This window comes from Bombina bombina, chromosome 3, assembly GCF_027579735.1.
Source record: "Bombina bombina isolate aBomBom1 chromosome 3, aBomBom1.pri, whole genome shotgun sequence".
NCBI lineage: Eukaryota > Metazoa > Chordata > Amphibia > Anura > Bombinatoridae > Bombina > Bombina bombina.
Genome location: NC_069501.1, coordinates 1,266,673,574 through 1,266,691,888, shown reverse-complemented (window position 1 = coordinate 1,266,691,888; position 18,315 = coordinate 1,266,673,574). Strand labels below are relative to the sequence as shown.

The following is an 18,315-nucleotide window of genomic DNA, read 5'->3' as shown; positions in this document are numbered from 1 at the left end:
ACATGGATCTAATGTTGACATACATCTTTATATGTTAACAGATTTATCAAGGCGTAGGCATAGGATGCCCCAGTATTTGATGCCGGTCTCCATGGCCATGCCACAGAGCAACAGCTCCTAACCACCGCTGCCTCTGACTCTGCTAGGAAGGAGTCAGGGACAGATTCTGATGTCCTTGATACTGAAGGTAATTTTACATTACAACAACATGTTTTCATTATTTACCATAAAAGAGAGAGTTTGAAAAAAGTTATTTCATGATGCAGGTTAATGTAAGGGATGGTGTTTTTTAATTCACATATTTAATCTTTATCATCAAGTTGTCATAACAGTCTACAGCAATGATGAGTATAATCTAGGATGTGTCACATAATCCTCATCATAACAATGATTAGTGTTTGTGCTTCATCTCTGACAGATGAAACTGAGGAATTATCGGCAGATGAAGGTGCCCCAGCAGCCAACTTGCCCGGAGACCCGATGAGGAGGTAGCTGGAACTGAATGTAAGAAATTATCACTTCCATATTGATTGTGAATTAGTAGACCATATATATTTTTCTGTTTTTTAACAATGTTTTGTATAATATAGTCATTGTCACATATTCTGCATCCATAACAATGATTTTTGTTGGGGCTTCGTCTTTGACAAATGAAAATGAGGATTCCTCAGGAGAAGAAGCCATTATCGCCATGTCACCAGAGAGATCCGATGAGGAGGTGGCTGGAACTGAATGTAAGAAATGATCATATCATGTTTTAACACTTCAAGATTTGAAAGGAATTGTTATAACATATTTTATTTTGTGTTTTTATTACAGCTCAAGATCGGGGGACCCAGACAGACCCATTCCTGCCACAACTATTTGATCAACTGACTTAGGCGCTGCAAGCTGCTGCGGATGCAGTTAGGGCAATACAGGAGGCGTTGCAAGAATATTATTTTTTTTTTATATCATTATGTTTTTATTGTTTTTGGGTTTTTTTAAAACTATATATATATGAAAATTAAAGATAAAGTAAAAAAAAAAAATAATGGTGTCGCTGTATTACTTTAAGTATTATCTTGAAGGGACATAAAAAAATATATGTTTAATTATGTATAAATAGCATGCAATGTTGTTGATTATTATTTTGTTTCATATATATTTTATTTCTCTTCATTATTTTTTCTATCCGTTGATGAGGAGCATATTTAAATAAAGTATATAGCTGCTGATTGATGTCTGCACATAGATGACTCATGCGATTGGCTTGCACACGTGCATTGCTATTTCTAAAAAATATGATATCTGAGGAATAATAGAAGTGAAAAGGATTTATGTTGCTTGATATTATCTTGTCTATCTGCATAATGAAATCACAAAATAACCTATATGAGGTTGATGTCCCTTTAAGATCAGAACTAACATTCTTTAAAATGTAACAATTAATTGACTAATGGTTCACGTTATATGTTATATTTTCAAATATTATTGATCCGATTAATAATATATTTACAAGATCTACAAGCAGTTATATTTAATGAATACAGTAAATACAGAGATATGAAAGTCAACATTGCTTTATTCAAAGATTACATTGAGGAATATGTAAACATTTTAAAAAATTGACAACAGATATATATACACACATATATATATATATATATATATATATATATATATATATATATAGGCAAATTGTGGTCACCAAGCACTCTCGTTATCCATATAATGCCTAGGTGCAGTGCATAGAAATAATATAAACAGAAGCAGAGACCGCACTCATAGGTCTTATATTTCACCACTGATGTGGACTTTATTCAATCTGTAACGTTTCGGGGTTTCCCCCTTTGTCAAAACATGACAAAGGGGGAAACCCCGAAACGTTACAGATTGAATAAAGTCCACATCAGTGGTGAAATATAAGACCTATGAGTGCGGTCTCTGCTTCTGTTTATATATATATATATATATATATATATATGCAATACAATATAAAAGAAGGATTGAGCGAAAAATTATCAGTCAATCAAAGAGGGACACAGGCCGCACTTAGTTAACCAGAGTTTTATTACTATGTAATTCTGAACAACCGTAAATCAGAACGTCTACCCTCCACCCTATTCCTTTAAAGCGGAATACACACCAACTGGCCAGCCTGTTCTAAATACCTGTATATTTTAGTTGGTGTGTATTCCGCTTTAAAGGAATAGGGTGGAGGGTAGACGTTCTGATTTACGGTTGTTCAGAATTACATAGTAATAAAACTCTGGTTAACTAAGTGCGGCCTGTGTCCCTCTTTGATTGACTGATAATTTTTCGCTCAATCCTTCTTTTATATTGTATTGCATATTATTTTGGGACTGCCAGCACAGTTTGTGAGTGTTGGAATTTGAGAGTTTAATTGTGCACTACCACACATCTATATATTTTTTATTTATATATATATATATATATATATATATATATATATATATATATATATCAATAAGTATATTATAAGATATATGTACAATGGTATGAATAAAGTTGCAATAAGAAGACAAAAATGTCTTCATTTGATAGATATTCAGTGTAAAGAATTAGATAGAAAAGGATATTCGCAACATCAATGACTCTTATTTATCAAAAGTCTGATGCTCAGTCAGGGCTGGGTTTCCCATTAGGCACAGTAGGCATGTGCCTACAGGTGCATTGCAGTGAGGGGCACCTGCCTGTAGTCAGTGTAGTCAGGGCATTCGTTTTAGTAAGAATTGTGCTGCCAGCTGCTTACAGAGTCGAGTGTTACAGCAGTCCAGGGAGCCATGAAGGAGAGAGGGGCAAAGTTTAAAACTAAACCCCTCCCATTTTCACCAGGCATGTTTACTGTGTAAGTTTCACTTTTATTTGATGTACTTCCTCCCTCACACAGCCAAGCTCCATGATGATGTGGAGCAGACACTTTTTGTTGAAGGAATGAAGGCTTCAGGAAAGGTTAGGACTGTACAATGCTTCTAATGCTGCCTAGAATGACAACATAACAAGCAGAGCACTTTAACCCCTTGGCTACCAGAAAGAAATGCAGTGTATTCACTTTTTATGTGCTGTAGTGCATTTTTATAGCCAGGGGGTTAAATTCTGCTTCAGGATGAATATTTTTGTTCTATAAAGGCATTGGAGGTGAGGAGGTTATGTGGGACTAGCTGCTCTGCTCTTTATTATAACTTGCCGATTGTGATTTACAGCCTTTAGGGCACTTTGACAACGATGTTTGTAGACTGTAAAGCTATTGCTATAAATGAAGATCTTGATTACTAAAGGTTAACTAGCAAAATAAAAATGTGTATGTGTGTTAACCACTCACATGGCATATTTGTGTGTGTGTATATATATGTTCATCTGTTATTTTATCTAGTGAGTGTGGTATGTTTGTGTTGTGTGGTAAATTGAATTTTACCCCTGACTCTTGACTCCTAATTTTCTGGATTATTTACTATTGCCTAGATCACGAGTTTGGCGTTAGCCTTATAAAGCAGTGTTAAGGGATCCTAACGCTGCTTTTTAATGCACGCTGGTATTATGAGTCTGGCAGGTACAGGTGTACCGCTCACTTTTCTTCAGCGACTCGAGGCTACCGCAAATCCCCTTACGTCAATTGCGTATCCTATCTTTTTAATCTGATTTGCCTAACAATGTTATTACGAGTCTTGGAAGAAGTGAACGGTACAGCCTCTACCTCCAAGACTCCTACCGCTTTTAAAAGTCAGTAGTTAAGAGTTTTATGGGCTAATGCCAGAACATAAAGCTCTTAACTAAAGCTCTTAACTAAATACACTAAAACCCGTTAACTACCTATTAACCCCTAAACCGAGCCCCCCCATATCGCAAACACTAAAATAATTTTTTAACCCCTAATCTGCCGACCGTACCTTGCCGCCACTTACATTATACCTATGAACCCCTAATCTGCTGCCCCTAACATCGCCGACGCATACATTATATTTATTAACCCCTAGTCTGCCCCCCCCCCAATGTCGCCACCACTTACCTACAATTATTAACCCCTAATCTGCTAACCGGACATCGCTGCCACTTTAATAAATTTATTAACCCCTAACCCGCCACACTCCCACCTCGCAAACACTAGTTACATTTTATTAACTCCTAATCTGCCGTCCCTGACATTACCGACACCTATCTACATTTATTAACCCCTAATCTGCCGACCCCAATGTCGCCGCTACTCTAATAAATTTATTAACCCCTAAACCTAAGTCTAAGTCTCACCCCCTAACTTAAATATAATTTAAATTAAACAAAATAAATTTACTACAATTAAATAAATTATTCCTATTTAAAACTAAATACTTACCGATAAAATAAACCCTAAGCTAGCTACAATATAACTAATAATTACATTTTAGCTAGCTTAGGATTTATATTTTGTGGGCTGAGAGGGTATAGTAGTGCACTGGCAATAAGGGTTAAATACCAAACACCTAAAAATTAGAAAGTTCCTTCCGTCTCTCAACAAACGGTAGAGTATATAATTAGGAGTGATAGGTGCACTACGAGTAGCTGAAGGTATATTTTAAGTGTATTGCAAAAAAATTTCTAACTTTGTGAAATTTTTTCTGTGTAGTACAATATGATGTGAGAATCTTATAGAATAAATTTGTTGGAGGTGAAAATTATTCACAAATACCAAAAATTATATAGCGTCCATTTCTTTAAATAAATAATGTTATCTAACACTGTGGTAAAATGTAAGAAAAGAAGAGAATATAACCACTATTGGTAAGAAAATATATTTATAAAATTATGAAATCCATATAAACAATGTAACAATTAGTATAAAAACATCAGATTAAAGGGACGTCTCCCCAATTTAAAAAAAATCACATAAATTAATATTCAAAATATATATAAACCATATAAATATATATAAACCATATATTGAGCCAATGATTGTGTTTGTGACACTCTAAATAGCATTTAAATAAGCTGCCCCATACATAAATGTATGCATAACTGTCTGTTTCTTTGAACGTATAAGGTAGTTCAATATGGTATCCGTATACCCAGCTTATGTTAAAATTGACAATGGACAGTCCAAAAAGTTGTGAAAGTATCAGCCGATGGTAGATAGAGAAAGTTATTTCTTAATCAAGATCTTTATCAAGATCAACTTCTTGATAAAGCTCTCTTGGGTGAAACGCGTCGACCTTGTGACTGCTGACCCTAAAATTGTGTGAAATAATACACAAAGAGACTTTTTGATACCAAGTGGAAACAGTTCTAATACTGCAACAACCCGGGTTGTCTATCATACACTTATCGGAACCTCTTCATCCCTGCGTGCGCTTAGCACTAAGTGCAGGATTTGTCAACAATATCTTTCTATTTCCTATGAAGGATCTATTTTGTCATCTAAAAGAAGTTAATCACCTTCCAACACCTCCAGCCAATCCCACCCGAGATACCAAGCTGTGGCGTCAGACGCCAAGACACATGCGGCGCTGCTCAGTCACCAGGTGAGAAGGGGAGATGGACGCTGTGAAACGGGTTTAAAGAAAAACAGGTAATCGATCCTATTTGGAAAGCATATGTATGGTAACCTTTCTTACCTAGAGGTAATATTAATTTAAGAAATAACTTTCTCTATCTACCATCGGCTGATACGTTCACAACTTTTTGGACTGTCCATTGTCAATTTTAACATAAGCTGGTTATACGGATACCATATTGAACTACCTTAAACGTTCAAAGAAACGGACACTTATGCATAAATTTATGTATGGGGCAGCTTATTTAAATGTTATTTAGAGTGTCACAAACGCAATCATTGGCTCAATATATGGTTTTATATTTTGAATATTAATTTATGTGATTTTTTTTAAATTGGGGAGACTTCCCTTTAATCTGATGTTTTTATACTAATTGTTACATTGTTTATATGGATTTCATAATTTTATAAATATATTTTCTTACCAATAGTGGTTATATTCTCTTCTTTTCCTTACATTTTACCACAGTGTTAGATAACATTATTTATATAAAGAAACGGACACTATATAATTTTTGGTATTTGTGAATAATTTTCACCTCCAACAAATTTATTCTATAAGATTCTTACATCATATTGTACTACACAGAAAAAATTTCACAAAGTTAGAAAATTCTTTGCAATACACTTAAAATATACCTTCAGCTACTCGTAGTGCACATATCACTCCTAATTATATACTCTAGGATTTATAATTATTTTAAGTAGGTACAATAGTTATTAACTATTTAATAACTACTCAGATAAAATAAGTACACAATTACCTGTAAAATAAAACCTAACCTAAGTTACAATTACACCTAACACTACACTATCATTAAACTAATTACCTAAACTACCTACAATTAATTACAATTAAATTAAATAAACTAAATTACGGAAAAAAACCAAAACTAAATTGCAGAAAATAAAAAAAGAATTACAAGAATTTTAAACTAATTACACCTACTCTAATCCCCCTAATAAAATTACAAAGCCCCCCCAAAATAATAACATTCCCTACCCTATACTAAATTACAAATAGCCCTTAAAAGGGCCTTTTGTGGGGCATTGCCCCAAAGTAATCAGCTCTTTTACCTGTAAAAAAAAAATACAACCCCCCCAACATTAAATCCACCACCAACACACCCCTACTCTAAAACCCACCCAATCCCCCCTTAAAATAACCTAACACTAACCCCCTGAATTTCACCCTACCTTGAGCCGTCTTCACCCAGCCAGGCACAAGTGGTCCTCCAGAGGGTCCAAAGTCTTCATCCAATCAGGGCAGAAGATGTCCTCCAGACGGCAGAAATCTTCATCCAGACGGCATCTTCATCCTTCCAGAGCGGGTCCATCTTCAATCCAGCTGATGCGGAGCATCCTCTTCAATCGAAGTCCTAACAAAGAATGAAGGTTCCTTTAAATGACTAAATGACATCAACCAAGATCGCGTCCCTCGAATTCTGATTGGCTGATAGGATTCTATCAGCCAATCGGAATTAAGGTAGGAGAAATCCGATTGGCTGATGCTATCAGTCAATCGGATTGACCTCACATTCTATTGGCTGATTGGATCAGCTAATCGGATTGAACTTCAATCCAATTGGCTGATTGAATCAGCCAATCGGATTTTTTCTACCTTAATTCTGATTGGCTGATAGAATCCCATCAGCCAATCGGAATTCAAGGGACGTCATCTTGAATGACGTCATTTAAAGGAAACTTCATTCTTCGTTAGGACTTCGATCTAGGAGTATATATCTATATGCTACCGCTAAAGTGCGAAAGTTGATAATGTGCACATCATCTAGCTAATCTGCAGATTAACTGATTTACTCAGTTAAAGTGCGGAATCTAGAGTTTTCAGCATTTTACCTAGGTAATGTGCACATTAATGGCTTCCGTATCGTTAAAGTGTATTTCCTTGATATGTTTGTTCACGTAATTTGTGGTGAAATAGATCCTAAAGAGGAAGGGTATGGCAAGAATGTATTGTGCAACATCTGTAAAAAGAATATGGATCAGAAAATACAGCGTAATGAATCCAAGAAAGGTTTAGCAAAGCAAGCAAAGAAAATGTTAGCAGTTTCTAATGCAAAGCACCCAAATGTCGATGAAGGTGTCACTGTGAGAATTAAAGTACCCGAAGTAGACAGAGCAAAAACTGATGCCCCGTCGATTTTAGCTGTGGATGGCTTTTATAAACTTGGTATTAAAACGGGTATTTTATCATATGTTTTGCAAATTCATTAATTGATTGATGATTAATTCTTAGATATTGCTATTGTTGTTCCAGAAAATATCTTATTTTCACTTTAACAAGTGATTTGTTCACTTGAACAAAATAAATAAATAACATTATGTTAATTTAATTAATTGTTATAGTTCATTTTAACAAAATATATAGTTAACGTTAACTAAATAAATTGTTACTGTTGCTGTTGTTCCAGAAAATATCTTATTTTCACTTTAACGAGTGCAGAGTAGGTAATGTTCAGATTATCTAGGTAATTTGCAGATTACCTAGGTAATTTGATAAATGAAACAAATTTTCTGCACGGAAGTACACCTGCAGTGATAGTCGTTATCACACACTCCATGCCACGTCACATAACCAATGCTTATACCCAAGGGAAGATATCAGACAACTTAGCAAAGCAAAAAATAGGACAACTTAAACAAAGTACATTTCAAAGAACAACGTACACTTCAAAAAACATAACTTAAGAAAATACCCAAGAGAACGTAAACACATAGTTAGAGGCAGTCCCTTATATGGTGTACCTTACTTGATTATATAATGTCCGATAGAACCAAAGGCAGGAACAGTCTTGAAAATAGAGAGGTGCTTCATTAGAGAGTCTTGTCCCTATAAACAGCAGTACCAGTCAAGGTGGACATTGAGCTCCCGGGGATCATTGTCCCAAGATTGAAAATCCATTTTGACTCTCTTTGTAAGAGAATTTTAGCCCTGTCATCCCCCCCTGCTTAGTAGGGGGATGTGGTCAACAATGTCCACCTTGACTGGCACTGCTGTTTATAGGGACAAGACTCTCTAATGAACCACTTCTCTATTTTCAAGACTGTTCCTGCCTTTGGTTCTATTGGACATTATATAATCAAGTAAGGTACACCATATAAGGGACTGCCTCTAACTATGTCCTAGATTTAGAGTTGGGCGGTAGCCATCAAAACTAGCGTTAGAGGCTCCTATTGCTGGTTTTTACCGCCCGCTGGTATTTGGAGTCAGTCAGGAAAGGGTCTAAAGCTCACTTTCCAGCCGCAACTTTTCCATACCGCAGATCCCCCTACACCATTGGCTTATCCTATCTTTTCAATGGGATCTTTCTAACGCCGGTATTTAGAGTCGTGGCTGAAGTGAGCGTTAGAAATCTAACGACAAAACTCCAGCAACAGAAAAAAGTCAGTAGTTAAGAGCTTTCTGGGCTAACGCCGGTTTATAAAGCTCTTAACTACTGTGCTCTAAAGTACACTAACACCCATAAACTACATATGTACCCCTAAACCGAGGTCCCCCCACATCGCCGCCACTATATTAAAATTTTTTAACCCCTAATCTGCCGCTCCGTACACCGCGGCCACCTACGTTATCCCTATGTACCCCTAATCTGCTGCCCCTAACACCGCCAACCCCTATATTATATTTATTAACCCCTAATATGCCGCCCCCAATGTCGCCTCCACCTACCTACACTAATTAACCCCTAATCTGCTAACCGGAGCTCACCGCTACTATAATAAATGTATTAACCCCTAATCCGCCTCACTCCCGCCTCAATAACCCTATAATAAATAGTATTAACCCCTAATCTGCTCTCCCTAACATCGCCGACACCTAACTTCAAGTATTAACCCCTAATCTGCCGACCGGAGCTCACCGCTACTCTACAAAAATTTTTAACCCCTAAAGCTAAGTCTAACCCTAACACTAACACCCCCCTAAGTTAAATATAACTTTTATCTAACGAAATAAATTAACTCTTATTAAATAAATTATTCCTATTTAAATCTAAATACTTACTTGTAAAATAAACCCTAATATGGCTACAATATAAATTATAATTATATTGTAGCTATTTTAGGATTAATATTTATTTTACAGGCAACTTTGTATTTATTTTAACCAGGTACAATAGTTATTCACTATTTAATAGTTACCTAGTTAAAATAATTACACAATTACCTGTAAAATAAATCCTAACCTAAGTTACAATTAAACCTAACACTACACTATCAATAAATAAATTAAATAAAATACCTACAATTATCTACAATTAAACCTAACACTACACTATCAATAAATTAATTAAATACAATACCTACAAATAAATACCATGAAATAAACTAACTAAAGTACAAAAAATAAAAAAGAACTAAGTTACAAAAAATAAAAAAATATTTACAAACATTAGAAAAATATTACAACAATTTTAAACTAATTACACCTACTCTAACCCCCCTAATAAAATAACAAAGCCCCCCAAAATAAAAAAATGCCCTACCCTATTCTAAAATTAAAATAGAAAAGCTCTTTTACCTTACCAGCCCTGAAAAGGGCCCTTTGCGGGGCATGCCCCAAAGAATTCAGCTCTTTTGCCTGTAAAAAAAAAACATACAATCCCCCCCCAACATTACAATCCACCACCCACATACCCCTAATCTAACCCAAACCCCCCTTAAATAAACCTAACACTAAGCCCCTGAAGATCTCCCTACCTTGTCTTCACCTCACCGGGTTCAGCGATCGGTCCAGAAGACGGTTCGAAGTCTTGATCCAAGCGGCGGCTGAAGAACTCCATCATCGGGCTGAAGTCGGAAGTCCATCATCGGGATGAAGTCTTCTATCAAGCGACATCTTCAATCTTCTTTCTTCCGGAGCGGAGCCATCTTCTTCCCAGCCGACGCGGATCCATCCTGTTCAACCGACGCCTACTCGCCGAATGACGGTTCCTTTAAATGACGTCATCCAAGATGGTATCCCTCAAATTCCAATTGGCTGATAGGATTCTATCAGCCAATTGGAATTAAGGTAGGAATATTCTGATTTGCTGATGGAATCAGCCAATCAGATTCAAGTTCAATCCGATTGGCTGATCCAATCTGCTAATCAGATTGAGCTCGCATTCTATTGGTTGATCGGAACAGCCAATAGAATGCGAGCTCAATCTGATTGGCTGATTGGATCAGCCAATCGGATTGAACTTCATTCTGATTGGCTGATTCAATCAGCCAATCAGAATTTTCCTACCTTAATTCCGATTGGCTGTTAGAATCCTATCAGCCAATCAGAATTCGAGGGACGCCATCTTGGATGATTTCCCTTAAAGGAACCTTCATTCTTCAGTTGGACGTCGGAAGAAGAAGATTGATCCGCGCTAGAGGTCTTCAAGCTGGAGCCGTTCGTCATCGGATGAAGATAGAAGATGCCGCTTGGATCAAGATGGTTGCTGGTCTGGATCTCCTCTTCTTCCCAGATATGATGAAGACTTTGGAGCCTCTTCTGGACCTCTTCAGCCGCCGCTTGATGGAAGATTTCAGCTGGATTATGGATATCCAGCCCCCGCTTGGGCTTGGATGAAGATTTCGGAGCCTGGAGCGATCGGTGAACCTGGCATGGTGAAGACAAGGTAGGAAGATCTTCAGGGGCTTAGTGTTAAGTTTATTTAAGGGGGTTTGGGTTAGATTAGGGGTATGTGGGTGGTGGGTTGTAATGTTGGGGGGGTATTGTATGTTTTTTTTTTACAGGCAAAAGAGCTGAATTATTTGGGGCATGCCCCGCAAATGGCCCTTTTCAGGGCTGGTAAGGTAAAAGAGCTTTGAACTTTTTTAATTTAGAATAGGGTAGGGCATTTTTTTATTTTGGGGGTCTTTGTTATTTTATTAGGGGGCTTAGAGTAGATGTAATTAGTTTAAAATTGCTGTAATATTTTTCTAATGTTTGTAAATATTTTTTTATTTTTTGTAACGTAGTTCTTTTTTATTTTTTGTACTTTAGTTAGTTTATTTAATTGTAGTTATTTGTAGGTATTGCATTTAATTAATTTATTGATAGTGTAGTGTTAGGTTTAATTGTAGATTATTGTAGGTATTTTATTTAATTAATTTATTGATAGTGTAGTGTTAGGTTTAATTGTAACTTAGGTTAGTGTAATAGTCTGTATTTGTAGCAATTTGAACAAGCATTTAATTTTGATTTATAAATAAGAACCAACAATTTCCTCAAAAATAGGTTTGTAACATAAAAGAAGCTTGATGAATTCGTTGTCAGTGCTTCATATAATGTATTACTATTTGCCCAATAAGTGACAGTTTATTAACTTCATAAACTGTATTACTTTAAGGGCATTTGATAAAGCAAACAGTTCAAATTAAGCAGTAACGTAAAATATAGTATTCCTTAATTAGGCAGGTAAAGTTCATCAAAATAAGTAAAGATAACGATTAATAATAAAATAATTAGGTCTGACCTGAGAACACAGGAATTGTTACTTGTCCGTTTGTTATGAACAGCAGCGTGGTACTCAGAGGGAGAGCGGTTGCGGCTGCAGCTGATGACGTCACCGCTACTTGCTGTGCTGTGTATGAAGCTGCTTGAATCCTGTTACCTTGTAAATGCTTCAGGGTTTGATGTCGAGTTAGTTTGATTTCCTTATAGTATGAAATATCTTCCAGTGTTGAATTGAGTAGAAGAGCTGCTAGATGTAGGAATGAAAAATAAGAGATGTTATCAATAACTCTTCAAATAAGAATTTATGAGGCTGTTGGAGAGTGAGGAAAACTCTCAGTGTAACGCTTGTGCTGTGAATCCTTTCTCAATTAACCAGCAATGAATGCTGGGGGGAAGTGCTTGATATAGGAGGCTCTTAAAGGGACAGATCATTAGCAAGCAGTAACCCTGACAGAGCCCCCCACAAAAAGAACCACAGCGAGGTTCAAGGCCTAGGACGATCAGGGTTACGTCTATGGAAGAGGGAAATCAGACGTGGAGCAGATATGTTCGAGGCAGGCTCCCAGGAATCATCCTCATGGCCAAAACCTTTCCAATGAACCAAATAGAATAGATTCCCACGACGTAGTCTAGAATCCAGAATGCTATGAACCTCATACTGGCAATCAAGATTAGCAGAAGGTATTGGGTTTTCTGATGTAATATTTGTTATGGGTAGGTTGAAAGGTTTGATAAGAGACACATGGAAAGTTGGATGTATCTTAAAAGTTGATGGTAGTTGGAGTGTAACTGTTGTTGGACCATTTACCCTGACGATAGGGTAAGGACCCAAAAAGAGTTTACCTAGTTTCCTACAAGGATAAGGTATCTTGAGGTTCTTAGTGGAGAGCCATACTTGTTGTCCTACGGAATATTGAGGACTAGGTCTGTGGCGAAGATCGTAGTACCTGCGTTGTGATGCCTGTGCCTGAAGAATATGTTCACGAATTGAAGAAAAGTTAGCAGAAATGTCATTAACCAGATCATTCACCTGAGGACATGGGGTGTCAATCTTCGGAAGTAGTGTGAAATTTGGATGTAAACCATAATTTATAAAAAATGGTGATGTGCCAGTTGTAGAACTCTTATTATTATTATAGGCAAATTCTGCTAGGGGCAAGTAGGTGGCCCAAGAATCTTGTTGGTGAGAGCAGAAACAACGTAGGTATTGCTCTAGCCACTGGTTCACCCTCTCCGTCTGCCCATTCGTCTGAGGATGGTAAGCAGTGGTGAGTTTTTGTTCTATATGCAGAGCAGCACACAAATTTCTCCAGAACTTAGATGTGAATTGGGTTCCACGGTCACTAAGGATGGTTTTAGGTATTCCATGCAGTCTTACAATGTTTTGAATGAACAATTCACTGGTGAACTTGGAAGTGGGTAGGGAGGTAACCGGTATGAAATGTGCCATCTTTGAGAATAGATCGGTGACAACCATTATAGTGGTATATTTGTTAGAGAGAGGTAAGTCCACGATAAAGTCTAGGGATACCGCCTCCCAGGGTACTTGAGGTACAGGTAAAGGCTGTAAAAGACCCACAGGGAGTTGTTTAGAAGGTTTGGAGGTTGCGCATATAACACATTTAGAAATATATTCTTTGAGATCGAGGTTAAGAGTAGGCCACCAAAAAGATCTCTTAAGTAAATCCAAAGTTTTATCCCTTCCCATGTGTCCAGCAAGGGGAGACTCATGAACTGTTTTCAAGATTGAAGATCTAAGATTTGGAGGTATGTATAGCTTCCCGTCCTTATAGAGTAAGCCATCAGAATTGTAAGTAAGATCTGTATGAGGTACTGATGGATCAATAGCAGTAGCATCTTTTATCACTGTAGTTAGACTTGTTATAACTCCAATGATAGAGTCTTTAGGAACAATAGTAGTAGGAATGCATGGTATTATAGGTTTAGGACCTTGTCTAGAGAGGGCGTCAGCCTTGCCATTTTTTGTACCAGGCCTGTAGGTAATGATGTAATGGAAACGAGAGAAGTAAAGACTCCAGCGTAATTGTCTGGAGGATAGAGTTCGATTAGACTGAAGATATTGCAGATTTTTATGGTCAGTATATATGACAGTTGGTTGTGTTGCACCCTCAAGCAAGTGCCTCCAGTGATCGAAGGAACAATTTATTGCAAGTAATTCTTTCTCGCCAACTGGATAATTTAACTCTGCTGGTTGCATCAATCTAGAGAAGAATGCGACCGGATGTAAGGGTTCTTTGAATGATTTCCTTTGAGAGAGGATTGCCCCTATTGCGAACTCAGAAGCGTCAACTTCCAGGATAAATTGCTTTTCTAAATCCGGGTATTGGAGAATGGGTGCTGTAGTGAATTTATTTTTTAAAAGGTCAAATACCTGTTGAGTATGGATTGTCCACCTGAAAGGATGATTCAATTTGGTGAGTTCAGTAAGAGGTTTGGTAATAGCAGCAAATCCAGGAATGAATTTCCTATAATAATTTGAGAAGCCAAGGAAACGTTGAACATCTTTCTTACATTGAGGAGTCGGCCAATTATGAATGGCCTGAACCTTGTCATCTTGCATCTTGATTCCTTCAGGAGAGATGTTATACCCCAGAAAAGAGATATTATTTGATTCAAATATACATTTTTCTAGTTTAGCGTATAGGTTATTTTTTCGTAACCTAGTGAGAACCTCTCTAACATGCATTCTATGTTGATCTAAATTTTGTGAGTAAACTAGAATATCGTCCAAATAGACAACAACATATACATCCAAAATATCTCTGAAAAGATCATTGATTAAGCATTGGAATGTTGCTGGGGCATTGCACAGACCGAATGGCATCACTGTATATTCGAATAGCCCATATCTAGTCCGAAAAGCAGTGAGCCATTCATCGCCAGCTCTCATTCGTATAAGATTATAGGCACCTCGAAGATCCAATTTAGTGAAAATTGAGGCCCCCCTTAATCTTTCAATTAATTCAGGGATTAAAGGTAGGGGGTACCTGTTTTTTCTGGTACGCCTGTTCAATTCCCTGTAATCAATGATTGGTCTTAACGTGCCATCTTTATTGGTAACAAAAAATATGCCTGCACCTGCAGGAGAGGTACTAGGTCTTATAAAACCTTTTCGGAGGTTCTCATCGATATAATTTTTAAGGTGTTCTAGTTCTGGTTTAGAAAGGGGGTAGATATGTCCATAGGGAATTGAAACTCCTGGGAGTAAATCAATAGGACAATCGTAATCCCTATGAGGGGGCAAACATTCAGCTTCTTTTTTATTAAAAACATCTGAGAAGTCTGCATATTGTTTGGGTAAAATATTATCCTCAACCTGTAGCATAATTAAATCTGATGATGTCTCACTATTTTGAGTGAGATGAGGAAAAGATAAACTGAGGTCATTCCAGTTTATAGTTGGTTTGTGTTTACAAAACCAATTTATACCAAGGATTACATTAAACATTGGTGAAGATATGACATCAAAAGTGAGTGTTTCTGTGATGTGTGTGCAAGATATTACCTGTAATGGTGTAGTTTGGTGTGTGACAGGACCTGATTTTAAAAAAGAGCCATCAATGACCTTCACAGAGACTGGAGTTTTCTTAGAGACCAGAGGTATTTTATTCTGTTTCACAAAAGAAAAATCAACAAAATTTCTACATGAGCCGGTGTCCAGGATAGCTTCAGTTGTTATCCTGATTTGATCCCACTGTAAAATAATAGGGATAGTTAAATATGATGGTTTAATGGTTTTCATTAACAGGGATTCAGAGATGTTAGGCAACCTACCCTTCTTATTCCTAGCCAGAACTGGGCAGTCCTTTACTTCATGTGTAGGGCAGGCGCAATACATGCACAAACTATGCAACTTCCTCCTTGTCTTTTCCTGAGAGGAGAGGGGACCCTTTATGAAGCCTATGTCCATAGGTTGTGGTGATTCCTTAGTTTGATAAACAGGTGTGGAGAGAAAGCTTTTTGTACCGCTAGCCTTTTCAGAGCGGCGTTCCCTAAGCCGTCTATCTATGTTAATAGTGAGAGAAAAGAAATCTTCCAATGAATCTGGAATACCTGTGCGTGAAAGCTCATCCTTTATATCCTCAGATAATCCTAAACGATATTGAGTTTTAAGGGAGACCTCATTCCATCCCGAATCACGGGCAGAAATTTTAAATTGTGTGATGTAAGACTCCACTGGGTTCTTTCTTTGTTTTAAAGATCTAAGTAAGTTTTCAGCTGTGACCTGTTTGAAAGGGTCATCATATAATGCTGACATTTGATCAAAGAATTCATCTAGAGATCCTAGTATTGCATCATCATTTTCAAAAAAAGAGTCAGCCCAAGCCCTAGGTTCCCCCCTCAAATATGATATCACAGTGAGCACTCTTGATCTTTCTGTGGGATAAGTACGTGGCTTTAATTGAAAAAGCAACAAACAGGAGTTTTTAAACTCTCTGAATCTTGAACGGTCACCAGAGAATTTTTCTGGGGGGGAGACCATAGGTTCAGGGATAGAATCTGCACTTGCAGGTTTAGGTGCCAGAGTCTCTCTTAAGCAGGCCTTCAAAGCCTGATTTTCCACTTGTAATTCATGGAAAGAACCTGATAAAGCTTCTAATCTGTCTGACAGGACTTGAACTTTATCACTTAAAAGATCTTGTTCCATAATTGCTGTTGAAAGTATATGTTTAGTATAGGATAATTCTGTGTACACAAACACTAAATCCTTTCTTCCTTATGGCTGGTTAATTCTGTAATAGTCTGTATTTGTAGCAATTTGAACAAGCATTTAATTTTGATTTATAAATAAGAACCAACAATTTCCTCAAAAATAGGTTTGTAACATAAAAGAAGCTTGATGAATTCGTTGTCAGTGCTTCATATAATGTATTACTATTTGCCCAATAAGTGACAGTTTATTAACTTCATAAACTGTATTACTTTAAGGGCATTTGATAAAGCAAACAGTTCAAATTAAGCAGTAACGTAAAATATAGTATTCCTTAATTAGGCAGGTAAAGTTCATCAAAATAAGTAAAGATAACGATTAATAATAAAATAATTAGGTCTGACCTGAGAACACAGGAATTGTTACTTGTCCGTTTGTTATGAACAGCAGCGTGGTACTCAGAGGGAGAGCGGTTGCGGCTGCAGCTGATGACGTCACCGCTACTTGCTGTGCTGTGTATGAAGCTGCTTGAATCCTGTTACCTTGTAAATGCTTCAGGGTTTGATGTCGAGTTAGTTTGATTTCCTTATAGTATGAAATATCTTCCAGTGTTGAATTGAGTAGAAGAGCTGCTAGATGTAGGAATGAAAAATAAGAGATGTTATCAATAACTCTTCAAATAAGAATTTATGAGGCTGTTGGAGAGTGAGGAAAACTCTCAGTGTAACGCTTGTGCTGTGAATCCTTTCTCAATTAACCAGCAATGAATGCTGGGGGGAAGTGCTTGATATAGGAGGCTCTTAAAGGGACAGATCATTAGCAAGCAGTAACCCTGACAGTTAGGATTTATTTTACAGGTAATTTTGTAATTATTTTAGCTATTGTACCTGGTTAAAATAAATACAAAGTTGCCTGTAAAATAAATATTAATCCTAAAATAGCTACAATATAATTATAATTTATATTGTAGCTATATTAGGATTTATTTTACAGGTAAGTATTTAGCTTTAAATAGTATTAATTTATATAATAAGAGTTAATTTATTTTGTTAGATTTAAATTATATTTAGCTTAGGGGGGTGTTAGTGTTAGGGTTAGACTTAGCTTTAGGGGTTAAAAAATGTATTAGAGTAGCGGCGAGAACCGGTCGGCAGATTAGGGGTTAATTATTGTAGGTAGGTGGAGGCGACGTTGTGGGGGGCAGATTAGGGGTTAATACATATAATATAGGTATAATGTAGGTAGCGGCGGTGTACGGAGCGGCAGATTAGGGGTTAAAAAATATGCAGGTGTCAGCGAAAGCAGGGGTGGCAGATTAGGGGTTAATAAGCATAAGGTTAGGGGTGTTTAGACTCGGGGTACATGTTAGAGTGTTAGGTGCAGACGTAGGAAGTGTTTCCCCATAGAAAACAATGGGGCTGAGTTAGGAGCTGAACGTTGCTTTTTTGCAGGTGTTAGGTTTTTTTTCAGCTCAAATGACCCCATTGTTTTCTATGGGGGAATCGTGCATGAGCACGTTTTTAAAGGTGGCCGCGTCCGTAAGCACCGCTGGAATTTAGAGTTGCAGTGGCGGTAAATATGCTCTACGCTCCCTTTTTGGAGCCTAACGCAGCCATTCTGTGAACTCTAAATACCAGCGGTATTTAAAAGGTGCGGGAGAAAAAA

At 37.1% G+C, this 18,315-nt stretch overlaps 1 protein-coding gene across 1 annotated transcript in view; it reads left to right on the top strand.

Annotated features, from left to right (window-relative positions):
- Positions 1–387: 387 nt before the first annotated feature.
- LOC128652723 (vomeronasal type-2 receptor 26-like) overlaps positions 388–18,315 on the top strand; it is a 120,468-nt gene continuing 102,540 nt past the window's right edge. Inside the window, exons 1-3 of the mRNA XM_053705654.1 lie at positions 388–448; positions 591–734; positions 7,470–7,636. Coding sequence (XP_053561629.1) covers positions 388–448; positions 591–734; positions 7,470–7,636 — 372 coding nt within the window. The remainder of the gene's footprint in view (positions 449–590; positions 735–7,469; positions 7,637–18,315) is intronic.